Source organism: Tenrec ecaudatus, chromosome 13, assembly GCF_050624435.1.
Source record: "Tenrec ecaudatus isolate mTenEca1 chromosome 13, mTenEca1.hap1, whole genome shotgun sequence".
NCBI classification, from domain to species: domain Eukaryota; kingdom Metazoa; phylum Chordata; class Mammalia; order Afrosoricida; family Tenrecidae; genus Tenrec; species Tenrec ecaudatus.
The window spans coordinates 4612965-4632322 of record NC_134542.1 but is presented as its reverse complement, the minus strand read 5'-3'; the positions used below and the strand labels follow the sequence as shown (position 1 = coordinate 4632322).

At 54.1% G+C, this 19358-nt stretch overlaps 1 protein-coding gene across 4 annotated transcripts in view; it reads left to right on the top strand.

Moving 5' to 3' along the window:
• The window catches only part of AGAP1 (ArfGAP with GTPase domain, ankyrin repeat and PH domain 1), a 411022-nt gene that overhangs the window by 135882 nt on the left and 255782 nt on the right, over window positions 1-19358 (top strand). For all 4 annotated transcript variants that reach the window (XM_075529186.1, XM_075529185.1, XM_075529188.1 and 1 more), the window contains exons 4-6: window positions 291-376; window positions 3037-3178; window positions 6313-6447. In XM_075529186.1, the coding sequence (XP_075385301.1) occupies window positions 291-376; window positions 3037-3178; window positions 6313-6447 (363 nt within the window). The remainder of the gene's footprint in view (window positions 1-290; window positions 377-3036; window positions 3179-6312; window positions 6448-19358) is intronic.

Genomic DNA, 19358 nt, shown 5'->3' with positions numbered 1-19358 from the left:
CAGGAGTGGAAGCTCAGGGCATCACCTGAATTGATCTGGGAAGTCGGTGGCCCAAGCCGGCCAGGCCTTGCCTGGGAGGCTGCCTTTGGCTTGACCGACCTCGGGCACCTAAAGATACCCACTGAAATCAGAAACCCACAGTTTGAGCTACAATTCGGACCCCGGGGAAGCCCACCTCCAATGCTTGGCGTTGCCCGACTGTCCACAAGCGAAGCCCACGTCTGCCCGCCCCTCTGTCCGCTCCATGCTCCCTCACCCCCCTGTAACCAGCTGTTTTGTGTGTGTGTCAGGTGGCAGGTTCAAGAAAGAGATTGTTGTTGACGGACAGAGTTATCTGCTCCTGATCAGAGACGAGGGAGGCCCGCCGGAGGGACAGGTGAGTGGCGAGGGCACATGCTGATGGCCCACGCACCTTTACTTTCCATGGTAAGTGCAAGACACTGGACCCAGGACACTGGTCAAGGAGAAGTCACATGTCAGACAGTGACATTGCCTGGACTTGATGTTCCTGGGATCTAAATGGCCCAGGGTTTGCTGGAAAGAATGCTGTTCATTCAACACCAGCAGTACCATCCCTGCCTCCAAGACCCAGAGGGGGACAGATTGGGGTTCCTGTCTGCAGTGGTGACCCCTCCATGCGCCTGGTAGCAATAAGGAGAACCCTCGAAGGGGTGTGTGAAAAGAGTCGGTTACAGAGCCCCTGGAGGCGCACCTGAAGGGTTCCTGCCTGGATGGAGCAGCCTGGCCTGTCCCCTGCTGCTTGGTGGTCTGAGATGCCTCAGAGAGTGTAGCTGTCGCCTCAACACCAGGGTTTCTCTGCTACCCTGGTCTCAGAGGTGGCTTGTTAGTGGCCCCCAGGAGGGCAAGCTTGGTGTGGTCACCACCTGGTCCCTCTCTGTTTTCTAGGATGACTTTCTAAACTTAGGAACAAAAAAATGGCAAGTCATAACCACTAAGGAAGAGTGGAAGATGGAGGTTGGAAAGCCTGTCCACCCCCCGCCAAGTCTCATCCTACTCCTACTGATCCACCCAGGGCAGAGTAGAACTGGGGGTCCAGGAGCAGACAGCCTCCCCTTTCTCCTGAGGAGCAGTTTGTTGGTTTGAACCGCTGACCTTCCAGGGAACAGCTGAGTGCTTACTTGCTGAGCCACTGGGGCTTCATGAATTGGGTGGCAGTGGGATGGGGGTGCTGTCCAGCAAGGCTGACCACAATGGGGGACATGACAGAGATGGGTCTGCCGCCTCTCCCCACCCTTCCCCCCGCCAGGACAACAGGGGCGTGAGGGTCTGCTGGTCACACCTCTCCCAGGGTTGAGCTGGTCAGGGATAGACTCCACAGAGGGCCGGCCCGTGTAATCACGGTCATAATGGTCAAGATGGCCTTTTGGGTGGGTCAGTTTGTCTGACGTTACCCCTACAGAGCCTGAGCACCTCCCCCCGCCCCACATGCCAGCAGACGGGGTCCCAGGGTCCTGTCCCTGGGGGTGATCCCCACCAGGGTCCTTCTTTTGCTGCCAAGCAACACGTGGTGATGTATGCATGTCCACCTGCCCTTGGTGCCCAGTGGGAGAAGAGCTCTCCTGGCTACACATCACTCTCATCAAACCAGCCACGGTCTCCCCACCTTCAAGTCCATTCTGATTCATGGCCACCCCACAGGGGATTCTGAGACTGCCCCTCTTTTTGGGAGTAGAAAGTCTCATATTTCCCCCAGAGAGCAGCTTGGTGGTTTTGAACTGCTGACCTTGAGGGTAGCAGCCCAGCATGTGACCACCAAGCCACCAGGGCTTGGGACTCATTGGAGCCCCTTCAAATAAAGGGGTCAGAACTGTGACTGCAGAGGACACCTGTAGAGCCAGTGCAGGTCTGGGCAGAAGGTTAGGGTGACTGGGGAGGGTCCCCACAAGGGCCATCTTTATAAGTTGTCCCAAAGGACACAGGGTCTTACCTGGAAGGAGTTGGAAGACAAGGGCGCGCTGAGCTGAGAAAGACCGGGAAGATTGACCCAAGGAAATGACCTTCCGTCATAGTGGTGCAAGGGCTACCCTGGGAAAATTTCAGTAGGAAACCTCCCCGGACCCCCTCCAGCTCTGACCTTGTCCCTCCAGATTTTTCATTCCCAAAGCTCAAAGCATATTTCAAAAGAATGCAACGTGAGTCCTCTGAGCAGGACTGGGAAACGGTTTCCCCTGCCTGGGGCCATTTGGACATTGACCCCCATCACCCAGGGACCATCCTGGTCAAGCACTGAGTGAACGCACCCCTCATGTGGTGGCCAGTGTGGCCGCTCTCTGATGAGAGGGATGCGAGCCGGTATTGATGACCTCACAGGTGGACGGACGCTCCCCAGCCCTGGCCTGGAAGCTGTCCAGAGTGTAGATGTGGAGTTCAGGGTTCCCCATGGGGGTGGGGGGGGGCGGCTGGAGAGATGGACACACACCCTCAGAGGTGCCCTGCCCTCAATGGAGTGTGCGTGGAGGCTCAGCTGCTACTGCTGACGTGTTTGTCAAGGGAAAGTCAGTACGCTTGGCAGCATTGCTTTTTGACTCGCCCTCGTGGGTGAGTGTGTGTGAGAGGTCACAGTGTCCTCCTGGGCTGCTATGACAGTCCTGAAAGTGAGCCCTGTCTTCAGTGTGTCAATTTCCCTTCCCTGACAGCAGCGACTGTCCAGCCTCGGGGTCAGGCACAGGACAGTGGTGGCTTCCGGCCAGCCTGTTGACCCAGAGCCCTCACTGCAGCCTGAGGGGATGCTGGCCTCTGGGACATCCCAGCCGAAGCTTGCTAGGGTGGCCCAGGTTGGGCGGCCTGGTGTAGAGGGAAAGCTGGCTGTCAGGCAACAGGGCGGGGACTGGCCAGGCCACAGGAGGAGGACAGACAGCTCAGGAGTGATGGCTGGCTTGTGTCCCCTAGGGACGTGTGGCCTGGGTTGGCAGTGGCGAAGGGGACACTCTGGGGAGCCCCAAGGTACAGATGCAGCTTGCACATTGAGTGGGTGCGGACCCCAGCTCCCTTCCTGACACTCTCCTTCCGCCCCAGTTCGCCATGTGGGTGGACGCTGTGATCTTCGTCTTCAGCTTGGAGGACGAGATCAGCTTCCAGACCGTGTACCACTACTACAGCCGGATGGCCAACTACCGGAACACCGGCGAGATCCCGCTCGTCCTGGTGGGCACCCAGGGTGAGTGTACCTGGGGCAGGTGTGCATGCCAGGGTGAGTGTGCGTGCCCAGGTGGGTATGCATCCCAGGGTGAGTATGTGCCCAGCGGGTGTATGTGCCCACAGCCCTACCTCAGCGGGCTGTTTGTGCATTGAGATTCCCAAATCCCACGCACTGACTTGGAGCGATCCTGGAGGACAGGGTGGCGCTGCCCTTGTAGGTTGCTGAGACTGTCCATCTTGACGGGAATAGAAAGTCTCACTTTTCTCCTGGGAAGCGCTGGGTGGGTTTAAACAGCTGACTTTGCAGTTAACAGCCCAACATGCAGCTCACTACACCACAGGAGTTCCTGACTTGTGCCTTCAGGTCTCCACATTCTCTGTTCTCTGAGGCAACAATTGCTTTATCAGCCAGTCTGTAGGCTCCCTGCTTATGATGCCTCTTTGAAACAGTGTTTGTTTCTGATGTGGTGGGGCTGTGGGTCAGTGCTTGGCTCCCAGTTGGAAAGTTGGTGGTTCAAACCCACCAGCCACTGTTACGGAGGAAAGATGAGGTGGTCTGCATGGAAACCAGGCAGGCCATGACTTTGTGAGTTGGAATCCTGGGCTGTGGGGCTGGGCTCACATCTCTCTACAACCGTACTTTTACCTCAGCCGTGTCCCCGGAGAGCCCAGCTGCACACAGGGCAGGGCAGGGCAGGGCACGCTCTGAAGACACCAGGATGGAGTGAACTCCCTGCCATTGAGTCGATGCTAGCTCACAGCGACCCTGCGGGCGGGACAGGGTCCCCAGGGGGCTTCTGAGGCTCTCTTTATGGGAGTAGTGCACCTGTCTTCTACAGAGCTGCTGGTGGTTTGGAACTGCTGACCTTATGGTTCACACCCAACACATAACCACTGTGCCACCTAGCTAACAATGCCAAACCCACCCACCGCCAAGGCAGTTCGGACTCACCGTGATCCTGCAGGACAGGCAGGTACTGGCCCAGGGCGTTTCCAGGCTGCGTATCGAAAACCATGCCTTTCACCTTTCTCCACAGAGAGCCACTGGGGGCCATACCTGTCACTCTTCTGGGTCACAGTGAGTGCTTTAATGGCTGTACTACCAGGGCTCCTTTAGGGAACCTCCCCCAGGTGTAGACATTGCTGAGACCTGGACTGAAACTCACCTAGTGCTGGCTCCGCTGTGAAGGCGTGGCCATGTGCTTCCGGAAAGTGACAGCCGGGAGTCAGAGCGGCCCACACCGCCAGGGAGAAGGGGGAGCGTCCCCCAAGATGGCATTTCGTGAGCACTGCTTGTTCATAAATGGTATCCTTCAAATATCAGAGGGAGATGCCTGTGTGACACACCCAGGAACGGTTCCTTATGCTTAGCGCACCCTCTAGTGGTCAGTGGGGGAACTACAACAGTTTTTTGAAAGCGCCTGAGCTGATTCTGTCTCACAGTGACCCTGAGACTGTCAGTCTTCCCTCAGAGCGACAGGCGAGTTTGAACCACTGACCTTGTGGTTAGCAGCCCAATGCCCAGCCCGAAGCACCACCAGGGCTCCAGGGAGAAGTTCTGGGTTCTGGCCAGGTTGTTGTTAGCTGTTGGTGAGCTGTCTGTGCCCCACACACAGCCTGGTCCTGCCTCATCCCCCCATGCCCATGCCTGTCGGTGCGGCACCGTGTCCTCTCTGTTACTGAGAGGTTCCCTTGCTGGTCCTCATCATCACTAAATGGGATGCCCTCCCCCAGGTGTGGATCCAGAGTCCTTTCACCTGTGAGTCATTCTGGCAGGCCTGTTGTGGTCCTCAGACAAAGACTGCCAGTCTTTTCCTGGACTCAGTTCACAGCTCCACTGCGCCCCGCCCTCCCTGCAGCAGTGACTCTGCTGGCATGTAAACACTGGTAGCATAGCTTCCAGCCTCACATAAGTCCCACAGTACAGCCAACTCAATAGAAGCTGCTCTAGAGATGGCACAGTGAAGTGGCCGATTGAAACAGCTCAGAAATAAAAAACCAGACTTACTGCCACCAAGTCGATTCTGACTCTTTGTAGGACAGGGTAGAACTGGTCCTGTGGCTTTCTGAGGCTGTCACTCTTTACGAGAGCAGACAACCTCATCTTTTTCCCAAGGAGCGCCTGGTGGTTTTGAACTGCCAACCTTATGGTTATCAGCTCAACCTGTAACCCACTGTGCCACCAGGTGTCCTTGGTTTTCTTGTGGGATGCTTCTCACTTGGCTCATGCACAAAGCTGCCTTGAAGTGGAAGAGATGTCTTTCAAACACGTAGCTAGCACAGGGCCAGGTACCCCCTGGGACTCTGGACATTCACTGGAGGGATTGGTGGCTGCCGGACCGGCCTGGGATGACACCGGAGATGGGAGAAAGAAGCACACTGGGCAGACTGCTCTGGGTACTGGGGCCAGTGGGGACTGTGTTTGCTGTTGGCTTGGCTTTATTTTGTTCCTGCTTTCTCCCCCAAGTCCTTTCTTCTGGATCCACGCTGAACTTTGACTCCTCCCCAGTTTCTTAAACATTCTTTTCTGTGAAGGCAGCCTGGTGGGCGAAGTTGGGCTGCTAATTGCAAGGTTGGTGGTTCAAACCCACCAGTCTTCCGTGGGAGATAGATGAGGTTTCTGCTCCCTTCAGGAGTTAAGCACCTCAGAAACCCCCAGGGGCAATTCCGCCCTGCCCTGCAGGCTCCCTGTGAGGCTAGTGGGCTCAGGGACAGCGAGGGTTGATTTTCCGGGTTGGCTTTGTTTCTGAATGACTGTTCTGGTGACAAAGACTATTATTTTTAGGGTCGGAGAAGTGATGTTTTAAAGCAGGAGTCCTCAAACCACGGCCCGCACGTGGGCCACATGCGGCCCGCCGAGGATATTTATCCAGGCCGCCTTGTGTTTTTGCCCTGTTTTGTTTTTCACTTCAAAATAAGATATGTGCAGTGTACATAGGAATTTGTTTATAGTTTTTTTTAAAACTATAGTCGGGCCCTCCGGTGGGTCTGAAGGACAGTGAACTGGCCCCCTGTTTAAAAAGTTTGAGGACCCCTGTTTTAAAGAGTCTAGAATCTTAACAGGTGGCTGTGGACCCTAAGAGAGGCCGGGTCACTGCGCGAGGTCCTGCCTGCAGACGATGCGAGCTGGTCCCGGTGGGCCATGTGTTTCAGATGCCATCAGCTCCACGAACCCGCGGGTCATCGATGACGGCCGAGCGCGGAAGCTCTCCAATGACCTGAAGCGCTGCACCTACTATGAGACCTGCGCCACCTATGGGCTGAACGTGGAGAGGGTCTTTCAGGACGGTGAGTCGGAGTGTGGGCTGGGGCTTTCAGGACAGCCAGTCTGAACGTGGAGAGGGTCTTCCAGGACGGTGAGTCGGAGTGTGGCCTGGGGCTTTCAGGACAGCCAGTCTGAACGTGGAGAGGGACTTCCAGGATGCTCTGTCCTGATGCTGGCCCTCGGGCAGCTTTGAGAGACCTGCGACAGGACTTGTCTCGATGGACAGCAGAAACCCCTCATGCTACATGTGGGTATCCCTCTGGGTGTGTCTGAGAATGACTTTCTAGACAGTATTGTTGAAAGCGGACACGATCACTGGAAGAATCATGGCGGGGGGGGGGCGTTATTATGTAAAAGCAGATAACCAAAGTCACACATCCAGTTGTTGCCGACTCAGAGCAACCCTATAAAACAGTAGAACTGCCTCTGAGTTTCCAAGACTGTCACTCTTTCCAGAGTAGAAAGTGCTTTCTCCTGGAGCAATTAGTGGTTTTGAACCGCCGACCTTGCGGTTAGCAATACAGCATAACCATAGCTCTCTCTACCAGGGATCCTGAGAAAGAAGATGCCTGCCTGTACTATATTCTGAATTTAGGCATGTAGTACCAATGTTTTAATTGCCAGGCGTCGGGGAGAATTTTTGCTGTTGTTTTGTTTTTCTGGAAATGGGAGGCCATGTCCATTTGGGAGCCCATGCTCTAGAGAAGTGGTTCTCAACCTTCCTCATGCCAAGACTCATACAATTCCTCATGTTGTGGTGAGCCCCCAACCTTAACATTATTTTCATTGCTACTTCATTATTGTCATTTTGCATGGTTCCCACAAACATTCACCCCACGATGGTCTGAAGTCAGGCCCCTCTGTAAAGACTAAAATGGTGTAGCTGTTCACACAGGAGTTGGGGCCATGTCTGGGAGGGTTCTGGGTTGTGATGGGTGGGGCCCTCGAGGGATCCGAGGTGTCCTGGGCAACAGTGGTCCAGGGAGGAGGTTGGGAAGGCAGGGTTCCTCAGGTGGGCAATGGAATACCCAGGACAGGGCAGTTCTCTTCCCCTGGAGAATGGAGCAAGAGTCCGAAGGTCCTGGCTCTGCTGTAATCCCCGAGCTCCTTGTTCCTCCTTTAAAGCACCCCCTGGCCCCTCCTGGGAGAGGGGGTGCCAAGAGGCTGCTGGGGGGTAGGGCCGGGCCAGGAGGGAGTGGGTAGAGCTGAGGGGGAGCCTGAGTGTGGTGGCCAGAAACTGGGGTGGGACTGGGCAGGAGACCTGGGCACAGCCTGCAGGGGAGCCTGGGTGGGACCTGTGGGAGACTGGACAGGGCCTAGAGGGGTTATGGGCAGGGCCTGCAAGAGGACTGGGTGGTGCTGGGGGAGTGGGGCGGGGCCAGCAAGGACTCACTGCCGTGTGGAGTAGAGTAGGTGGAGCCAATGGGGAGTAGAGCTGGGGCTGGCAGAGAACCTGTGCTGAGCTGGGTGATCCTGGGCAGGGCCTGCGTGGACTGGGGTGGGGTCAGCTTGGAGCAGAGTAGGGCAGGACTGGCGGGGGGCCTGGGGTGGAGCTTGGCCTAGGTTCTTCCTGGCTGGTGTTGAATCTGCCTGAATTGATTCACTCCTCACTGCCTTTCCTGCCACAGAGCATGACCTGGGACTGTAGTGCGTCTGCTCCTGCTTCAGGACTGTCTCCACACAGGCAATCTGTACCGTTCCTTTAAAAATCCAGGTGAATTCCCAGAGGAAGGAGGAGCATTCCAACCTTCCCCTTTGCCATCACATGGGAAATTCTGCAAGACGGTGTCTGTGTGTGGGGGCTCCCCCTGGTCTTTCATCTCCCCTCACAGCCCCTGGCTTTCTCACCCAGCTGTCTAGTCTCTCCCTGGTGGTGCAGTGGTTAAGGTGTTCTGTGTTCACCAAGAGGTTGCAGGTTCAAATCTGCTCAGAAGTGTCTTACACAAAGGCCTGGCAGTCATCAGTGGAAGCTCTCAACCCTGGACCCTGGGGGGGATCCCTGTTGTACACCTGGACCAAGGGACCACCAGGAGCCGGAGTCCACCCAGGGGTAACTGGCTCGAAGGTTTGGTTTGGTTAGAGGATTAACCCCGTCCCATCACCTCACAGCAGGCACACATGCCTCTGGCCTCTGCATAGAGGCCATGCTGTGCCTGGAACACTGGTCCCTGCTCTCCAGTGACAGTGCAGTCGGTGACGCAGGTGCAGCTGGCCACCACAAGAGGGCTTCTTCTGGCCAGATCCACCTTGGGGACAGAGGGACTCAGTTTGGTCAGCTGTGTCGGGCTGCCTGGGTTCCTGGGGGGACAGAGGTGGGCTGCTAGGCATGTGGGTGGAAGGGCTGCTGACCGCAGGCCTGTCCAGTTCTGCATGACATCCACGCCCTGTGTCTCACAGAGTGCACAGTCAGTCTGAGGATCCCAGGGGCCACCCAACAAGTAACCCCGAGCTGAGAGAAGTTGTCTAACCTGCCGAAGGTTATTCTGGCTTAGGCAGAGACCATCTGTCTGTCTGTTTATAGTTTATTTTGTTGCTGAGAACACACGCAGTCGACTCAGCTGCTTCTCCAGGAGCTGTTTGAAGACCATGATCTGGTTCTTTGAGTTGCACGCTGGTCCTCCCCTGATGATACCCCCCCCTCCCGCCCCCCTCACTGCCCCGGAGCTTCCTCGCGGATCTTCAGAGTTGCTTTGGTCCCATAGAGCAGTGGTTCTCAACCCTGGGTCGTGACCCCTTTGGGGGGTCAAACGACTCTTTCACAGGGGTCACCTATGACCATCAGAGAACATAAATATGCCACAAAATATAATTACATTTTGTTTTGTGATTAGTCACTATGTTTTAATTGTTTAATTATGTTCCTTTTGTAACAATGAAAATACATCCTGCATATCAGGTATTTACACGACGATTCATCACAGTAGCAAAATGACAGTGATGAAGTGGCAATGCAAATAATTTTATGGTTGGGGGTGTATCACAACATGAGGAACTGTATTAAGGGGTCTCGGCATTAGGAAGGTTGAGAGCTACTGCCATAGAGATTGACCTTAAAAGAGCCCAGAGTTCAAGGCAGATAGCCGTGCTCCATCCTGGTCCTCAATCTCCCCCAAACCTGACTGCTCTCTAGTCAATTCAGACCCATAGCGACCCTGGAAGGCAGAGCAGCACTTCCCCCTGGGGATTCTGAGAGAGTAAATCTTTTATGGGACCAGAAAACCTCATCTGTCTCCCAAAGAGCTGCTGGAAAGTTTGAACTGCTGACTTGTGGTTAGCATAATCCATGCGCCGGACCCATGTGTTAAGAAGACTTAAGCGACCGTGGGCGATGCCAGAAGAATGGCCGCGTCTGTCGGGGAAGTGCAGCAGCTTGCTCCCAAAAGTAAGTGACAAGACTCGGTCTCAGGTCCTTGGAGATGTGATCGGGAGGAAGGACCGGCTCTGAAGAAGGCATCGTGCAAGGAGAAGTAGAGGGTCATTGAGGCGATGGATGGACCGATGGCCACAGGAATGAACTCGGGCATGATGGTGATCGTGAGGGTGCTGAGGGACCAGAGGTGTTTGATCCGTGTCTGCGAGAGCAGCGTGCATCAGAACTGACTGGACAGCATCTCACATTTGGTTTTAGGAAGACTTGAGAGAATACTTTCGACTTATGGTTGAAATGCTAGGTTCATAGAAACATCAAACAGGGCTTTACCCCTGTGATACATTGTAACAGCTGGTGAACCAGAATCGATACATTGATATAGACTCAAACTTGGTAATAGGGATTCAGGGGAAGGCTTTTTTCCCTGTTGACTCACAGCTTGGGAAGGAAGCTCTGTGGACCCTGTGTCCATTGGACAGCTCTGTGTATCGGGACATCAGTCTTCCTAGGAGGTTCTCGGGGCAGGGGAGTGCTCTGCTTCCGGTTCTTGCTTGGTGGTAGAAGATCTTCCTGATCTCTGCTCTTTCGTGCCGACCCTTTCATGTCTCAGAAGAGATCAACTCAACCTCCAACCTGGCCCCAGTGGACGGCATCCTGCCCCGCGAGCATAGCCACTTCTGAAACACGGGCCATCATGACAACGGGTGGCGGAATGAAGGCACCATAGCACCCTGCTGAGCATCCTGGCCCAGCCAAGTGGACACACTTCACTCCATGACCGCCGTCAAGTTCAATCACTGATGCTCCCGGAATCTTTAACGTGGGGATGTGGCCGCGTGCCTTCCCGTCAGTTCCCACGGATAGCGACTCTGTACAACAGAGCACCGCGCTGCCCGTCCTGCGCCGCTCCGGAGGTGAGGGGTAAGAGCGTGTGCCGCACTGCGGGCCGAAAGGTCAGTGGATGGGGCCCACCAGTCGCTCCAAGGGAGACATGAGGTTGTGGCGGAACTCGCAGTGTCCTCTAACCTTGTCCCTCGTTGGAGTCATCCTGTCCAGAAGTAGTGCTGCTGTCGGCGTCTCTCCAGCCCGCTGACCTGCTGCGTGGCCCCAGAGGTTGGACTTTTGAAGCAGCCTTCTCTCCTGAGGGTGACCCAGAGGATGGTCCCCTGCAGAGGCAGGGAGCCTGGCAGCCACATCTTCGCCCTCACCCACATTCCCCTGACAACATGCTCCTGTGGAGTATGGACCCTCAGCCCCAGACCCACAGAGCCCTCCAGACTGTTCCCAGTGTCACTAGAAGGAGCCGGGCTGAGGAAAGGTTCTCCAGTTTGAAATCTCAGTGGAAGAAACCGTCTCGTGTTCTTTAGGAAACACTGATGGTCTCGCAGACCAGAGAGGCTTGAGGGGTGTGGGTGTGGGGTGCATCCTGTGGGGTGCATCCTGGGGAACTGTTGCTGGAGGGCTACCCTCTGACTTCTCCTGCCGGGGCCAGGACTTGCTGGGCTTGGGAAGTGTAGGTGCTAGGGGTGTGAGTGTGTGGGGGAGAATGCCTGCGTTAACCCTCACCCTGCTGCCGGCCTTGAGTCATAAAACACAGATATGCTGGGCTCGGGTTTCATGTGGAGGCTGCGCTGCTGGGCCAAGAACAAATTCTGTCCATGACACTGAAAACTGTGGACCAAATAGTTCTCTGCCCTGCTGGAGAGCTTTGTCCCAGTCTCCTCTTTAAGGACTCTACACACACACACACACACACACACACACACACACACACCATGAGGGACTGGACTCTGGGGCAGGTGCACTCCGCTCAGGATGGGAAAGGTGTCATGTGCAGGGGAGTGGGAATGTGTGTGGTGTATGTGTTGAGTGTTAGACCGGGAAGGCTAGAGAAACAAAGCCGGCGATGTCCTGTGGATGGAAGAAGACACTTTATGAAAAGAGGTATCGTAATAACAAGGAGGCAGCCCAGCCCAGTCAAGTCCATGGCTCTGAGACTGGCTGGGCCCTGAAAGACCCAGTGCTGCAGGCCAGTGGTGCAGAAAGAGGAAGCTGGGGGACCACAGGCGGGTAGGCGTGGAGTCCTGTGGATCCAAGGTCCGTGGAACCATGGCAACTCAGGGGCTGGCTCCTAAACTTCCAGCCAGCTTGAGGTGGGCAGCCCAACATGCTCACTAACTCGTGGCAGCCCCCGTCCCGCCCCCAGGGTCTGGAGGTGGCAGCAGCCATCTCTTGCCCGGGCTGTGTGCTTGCAGGATTTGAGGGCTGGGAGGACCCAAGACCCATCACTTCACAGACCACCAACCCTGGTTAGAGAGCGCAGTTACAACAAGGCTGAGTCATTTTGACTCCTGGGCCTCTTGTGGCGTGGTGGTGAAGCGCTGGGCTGCTAACCTGAGGTCAGCAGTTAGAAACCACCCCGCCACCAGCCTCCTCGGGAGAAAGATGAGGCTTTCTGCTCCTGTGAGCAGTTACAGTGGAGAGAGAGCTCACGGGGTCAGCTGCACGCTGCCTGCTGCCCGCAGGGCTGCTGTGGTGGGAATGGGCTTGAGGGCAGTGAGTGACCCTGTGGGAGAGTGGCACTCTCTACAGAGGCCGACTGCCACGCGTCTCTCCTGCCCCTTTGCAGCCGAGCACTCACCCTTGCACACCAGGGCTCACAAACGTTAACCAGGCGGGCTGGAAACCAGGCCCTCACCGGACCGTTTTAAAGATGCAGACAAACCTGAAAGTTTTTGATCACTTTAAAAATCCTGGTTGGGAGCAGCAAGCCTCCTTCAGCTGTCTTTGTTTTTTTGTAGAACATGAGCCCTGGGGCTCTGTGCACCCGTAGATGTAGTCTCCGGAGACCACAGGAGTTGTCGTGAATTGGCCTCCACTCAATGGTAGTGGGGGGGAGGGGTGGTGGATGAGTGAGTGGGTGCGTATAGTACAGGCCACTGTCACAATGTGCTCAGGCATGCAAGGCTGGAGTCACCATGTAAACTGCCCAGCAGGCCCTCACCCGCGAGCCACACGTGTCAGTAACGGTGCCCCCTTGATCAGGGCTCATGAAGGATGGCGGGGACTTGCCTTCTACTTGTCGTCTCAGGTGCATCGAGTCTGTTCTGACTCATCGTGCCCCTGTTCACAACCCTGCCCTGGGCCCCAGTCCCACTAATTGTTCCTGTGTTTGAGCCCCTCCCATAGGCGCTGTGTGATTTCTCGCGTGGCCACCAGGGGGCACTGGCACCATTCACTAGGCTGCTCCTCACCCAGTGTCCTCCCACCAGGGTGCAGAATGCAGACATCCTAAAGCTCACACGCTGCTTTACGACACCATTTCGCCCACGCCATAAAGCCCGTGAATGACTGCCTCAGCACCAGGACCGCGCACAAGGCAGGCGAGCTATTGAGCCAGTGGTCTCGCTCAAAGTGCTTCCCTGACAGGGAGCCAGACCCCTCCTCCTTACCGCTCTGCACGCCCCTGTGGCAGGAGAGATGGAACCAGGCTGCCTTGGGCACAGAGCCTGTGTCATCTCCAGGAGTGTTCTGCCTGCCAGTCAATCTTTGGGCACCCTCGCTCCGGAGGGGTGGGGCTACAGGGCTGCCCCTGGCACCCTGCTTGGGTGCTGTAGCTATGCAGAGGGTCAGGCTCTGGGAGGTGGCACTCCGGTATCCACACCACACACCTTCAAGAGGCACCTGGGGTGCTAGGGGTGAATCGGGGGACCTCTGCCTAACCTGTGATGGGCTGTAGACCAGTAGTCAGAGGGGTGCAGACCAGACATACAATTGGACCAAAACTCCTAGTGGGGAACAAGAGGAATTCACCTCTCTCTCTCTCTCTCTTTTTTTTTTTTTTTTGTCTTTTTGAAAAGCGAGTTAGTAGATTACATGCTGTGCGTTCAATTCCTGGGCACCATAGTAAGATGACTCTCCCTCCTGGCCACCAAGGTGTTTTGCCTCACAGGGACCCTATAGGACAGAGCAGAACTGCCCATGTGAGTTTCTGAGATTGTGACTGTTTATGGGAGCAGAAAGCCTCATCTTTCTCCCTCATAGTGGCAGGTGGTTTTGAACTGTTGACCTTGTGGTTAGCAGCCCAATGTTTAATGCACTATGCCACCAGGCATCCTACAATGGAGGGGAGGTGGCAGTGAGCCAGAGCCGTCGGGGAAGTGGGGAAGTTTTCAGTGCATGGGAAAGTCAGGTCTGGGAGGTATGTGTTCCGGCGTGAAAAGGTGTGAATGCGGGGGGGTGGGGGGGAGCGACAAGTGATGTGTTCAAGGCAGGTGGCGGTATCCCTCCATTGAGGCAAATACAGGACCCGCAGAGTGAGTTGCCTGGGCCCTTTCAACACCAAACTCCCATCATGGAGTGGATTCATAGTGACCCTGGAGGACAGGGTCGACCTGCCCCCGTGTTCTGAGACGTGTAGATGCTGCCCAGTCGGCCCTGACCTGCAAGCCACATGGGTCAGTACTGGTCCCCTCAGCCCAGACTCAAGAAGGATGGACGGACTTGCCTTCTACTTGTTGGGCTCTTCCTGTCTCGTGGGGCCGTCACTGCTGCCTCCTTGGTGGCCCAGGAGTGTGCACAACCCTTATTCTAAGCCACCCGTTCTCAACCTGGGGGTCGCGACCCCTTTGGGGGTTCTCCTAAGACCATATTTCCGATGGTCTTAGGAACCGAGACACTGTTCCTCTAGCCTTCGCCAGATGGGTCCTCCCACATACAGATATGCCCACATATGGGGTCACCACAACATGAGGAACAGTATTAACCTCCCTGGTGGTAATCCTGAGTGTAGCTCGGGGTGAATGTTAACTGTCAGAAGCGGTAACCCTGAGCCCCACTCGGGGATCACACTGCAGAGAAGTCCCTTAACTGCTCCCCGGTCCAGCGGTGTCCTCCGCTGTGATTGCAAAGCGATCTGACTTCCTTGTTTGTTCTGTTCTCTGCGTGCAGTGTCGCTGCACGGGGGCGGGACTGGGCGGGAAATTCAAAACTGCAAGTCTAAAAGAGACATACACACAGACAGTGATACAGTGTAACCTGTGAGGATTACGTTGTATCAAAGCAAATCACCTCAGATTTGTCCCTAGATCAGTCTCCAGTGCCCTGTTTGCCCTTTTACTGTCATTTGGAAAAAAATTTTGCCTGGACATTTTTTGTCCATGGCATCAAAAAAGTGTCATTTTAGCACAAAGGGCGTTTTAGACCAGATAAATGACAGCGACAGTGACTTAGAATTACTCGCAGAATTGAGCGATAGTGGTTCATGGAGAAATTCATCATCCAACACTGACACTGATAAGTGACGACAGTGACGATTCCGTACCTGAGCTCAGCGATGTGCGAACTTGGTGCTCTATTGTCTGCCGTACGGATCAGGCAGCTCCCCCAAGATTCCCATTTACTGGAGCACCTGGTAGGAAAGTAGACGTTGACCACAACAACCCTTTGGCATACCTACAATTATTTCTGACCGATGAGGTCATTGAAAAAATTGTTACGGAGACAAACCGGTACAAAGAGCAACAATCCACTACTCTGCTTCATATGTTTTCAAGAAGCGGAAAGTGGGAACCAGTGACCAAAGATGACATTTGGAAATTTCTGGACCTAATAATACTTCAGGAAGTAGTGGGGAAACCCGTGCGGAAATGGTATTGGAGCACCAATAAATTACTCGCAACTCCATTTTTTGGCACTGTTATGTCAGAATATAGATTTTCCCTGATTATGAAATTTTTTTCACTTCCCAAACAAGAATTTGATGAAACTACTCATCCTACACCAAAACTAAAAAAAATTTGGGAAGTATATCAAATGATTGTAAAGAATTTCCAGCAGACCTATGTGTCAGGAAGAGACATTGGCAGAAAGGAAAGTCTAATGACCTGTAAGGAATGGCTCAGCTGGATACAGCACTTTGCATCAAAGAGAGCACGGTTTGGCATAAAATCCTATATGCTCTGTGAATCATCAACTGGCTACATTTGGAATTAGGTCATATACACTGGAAAAGGCACAACATTCCATGCAAAATACAGCGACTTTGGAATGGCAACATCTTCTGTTCTAACACTCACTGAGCCATTGCTAAATCAGGGCTATTGTGTTACAACTGACAACTTTTATGCATCCCCTAAACTTTAGGAGCTTCTTATAAAAAACAAAACCGATGCCCATGGCACCGTCATGGCTAACCAGTGTGACGTGCCAGCAATGTTTGGCAAGAAGCAGCTAAAAACCGGAGCAATGGTTGCCTGGCAGAAAGGCAGGGTGATGGCCCTGCGATGGTGGGACAAGAAAGATGTGTGTCTAATGAGTACAGTTCATAATCCCTCACCTGCTATGGTGCACAAGGAAGGTGGGGAAGAAGCCATGAAGCCACAAGGAGTGACAGACTACAATCAAACCATGGGAGGTGTCGACAGAGCCGGCCACGCACTTACATTCTACCCAGCAACGCGGAAACAGCCAGAGAAATACGCCAAGAAGATCTTCAGGTATCTTCTCGAGCGATGCGTGTGGAATGCCTGCATTCTGCACAGAGCAAAGGGTGACAAGCCTTTGGTTCATCCTGATGTCATTTGGAAAGTTGCTGAACGGATCTATGTGAAACCCCAAACACCATTAATGGCTGTGAATAGACCTGGACGTCGCGCTGTTGACGTTGTCAACCCAGACGCCTGACTGGTCATCACTTCATGGACTATATCCCACCAACTGAAAAAAGTCAGCACCTGCAAGGACGGGTGTGGTTTGTTGCTCAAAGCGAGAGGGCCACGGAAAGAGAATAGAAAGGGAACCAGGTTCCATTGTCCTGATTGTGACGTCGGACTTTGTGCCGTCCCAGGCTTCAAAGTTTTTCACACCCAGGATGTTTATTGAATGCACCTTTGATGTCGCACCCTTTTTGAAAAATTTCAGTGGTTTTGATTTGATTACATTATTGGAAAAGTTCTTCTATTTTAATATTTATTATATTCTAATTTATGATTTTGTGTATTAAAGTTTATCATACCTGGAATGTCTGCTAGAGAGATTAAAATGAGTTATTTCTTAAGAATTACAGGCCTACAAGATAAAAATCCAAATTTTGTGCAAAACAATGGGTACAAAATTACTGACATAATTAGACCGTCAGGGTCACAGCATGAGGAAGGTTGAGAACCACTGCTCTAAGCCCATCAAAGTGCTGGGTCAGCAGCAGCACTCAAACCTCTGATGGACGGAAAGGCCCTGCTCACCTGCATACAAATGTGCTCACCTGCGCCTGCTCATCTGCATTAGCCCACCTACCCGGCCTGTCTGCCTGCATATGGATGGATACACTCGGACTGCACACAGGTACACTTGCCTGCACACTTAAACACTCTTTTAAACTCAGGAAAATCAGCCCATCCTCCACAGATGAACTTGGCCCGCACAAGTCAGTATTTCAGGCTCCCCTCCTCTGGTGCTGCGTGGGCCTCTGCTTACCCCTTCAGGAGCGAGCAAGTGACCTCCCTGGCCTGCTGTCCAGTACACCTCTACATGTGGGGTACAAACCCCCCTGAGTTGTGCAGAGAGCGACACCGCCACTTGGCCGTTTATGCCTCTTCCCCTACGCGATCAGGGCTCCCAAACAATTGTTGAGATGCCAGCAGCCACCTGCTCCAGTTCACCCTCAGGAGGTAACTTGGGATCAATTAGGAAATGAAACGATAACCAAAGGAAATCCCATTGGGGGGAGTGGGGGCCGAGGGGCTTGGAAGGAGGCAGTGAGAGGACTAGCTTGAGCTCTGCCCGCCTCCGGCCTGCTCCCTGATCGGCGGGCTGCCCATCGGAATGGTCAAGGGCTGGCATTCCATTATCGCCAGTTGGGCTGACAGAGCAGTTTGTTGTGAGTTCGGAGCTGGGAGGAGCTCTTGGCTGTCCTACTCCGATCTCGTCCTTCTCTGGGGCTTTTGGGTGTGAAGGTTATGGCTTCTATCCAAACCCCCGCCAAGTACAAGTGCGTGCGTACCTCTGCTTACGTCTCTCAGGCAAGCGTTCATCTACTTTCTTCCATCTTTTCCGATGGGGATGATGGCAGGCTTCACAAAGTACAGAGAATTGTCCTGGGTGGTGCAAATGCTCATGAAGTGCTGGGCTGCTTCGTCCAGAGAAAAAGGTCTGGGGAGCTCCAGACAGCTTCACGGGGCACAGTTCACTCTGACCATACACGGAGGTGCCACTAGATGGAGCAGTCCCTGTGCACCTGAACTCAATACTGGCCAGAGGTTTCGGAGACTGTCACTCTCTAGGGAAGTAGACTAACCCTCACAGCAGCTGGTGGCTTTGTGGTTTGCAGCCCATTCTGCCGCCAGGACATCCTAGATCAGCAGTTTTCATGCTTCCTCATGCCGGAATCTTCAACACAGTTCCTCATGTGGTGGGTGATCCCCCAGCCATAAAATTATTTTTGTTGCCCCTTCAGAACTGTAATTTTGCTACTGTTATGAATCGGGTGACCCCTGTGAAAGGGTCATTCAACCCCCAAAGGGATCGTGGCCCATAGGTTGAGAACCGGTGTTTTAAGCAGATATTGGTTGGTTGATTTATGGTCTTGGAAACCCTGTGTAGAGTTGTGGGTTGGTATAGACTGATTGGCAGTGAGTTCACTGAGATACAACTGCCTTACTGAGATACTTCAAAACCAAATCCACTGCCATCGAGTCAGTGCTGACACATGGTGACCCTCTGTGGCCTTCCAAGACTTTAACTGTTTAGTCTGTCTCTCAGGGAGCTGCTGGTGGTTTCGAACTGCTGACCGTGCAGATCGCTTGTTACGTCTTCCATTTAATGCTCTTTTCCATGATCTCTTTTCTTGGAATGGCTTTGACCTCATCTTACCTGGTGAGCATGTTTGCGATCCAGAAACCATTGTGGTCCTACCGGGTGGAGTCACTGGTGACAGAGCACACTGCTAGCTCATTGGGTAGGAAGCAGTTCCAGTTCTGGTTCTGTGACCAGCTGCTGTGGTGTCAAGAGACTGTCATCTTCTGCTGCTGGGGAAAGCCAGTGCAGGGAGGGAGGTGGCCACTAGATGACAGTGCTGCCATGGCTGCAGACGCCTGTCTGTGACAGTTTCCACCAGGTGGGCAGAGTCATGCTTACCTGCCTCGGCTGTTGTGGTTTGAGTCATGCACTTAATGTAGCTCGGCACTAAATGGGTGTGACCAAATACCAGGAGTCCCTGGCTGCAGAATGGCCAGCTGGTGGAAGCGACCCAGCCCAAACCCACTGCCATCCAGGCACTGTGGGCCGGGGGATTCTAAGGCAGTCATCTCAGCGGACTGCCTCATCCGTCGCCCATCAGCCAGCTGGTGGGCTTAAACCTCTGACCTTGCACCATCAGAATTCCTTGCTCGGGAAGTGGCCGGGCCTAAGTCAGACTCTGTGCTGCTGCTGCAGCTGCTTTGCAAATGACCGATAGCTAGAGACCTTTGAGTCGATTCCAAATCCCAGCAGCCTGGCCGGAGTAGGACTGCATGCTGCAGGGGTCTCCAGGGGGGTCATACTCGGCCTTCTGGTTGGCAACCTTGACCT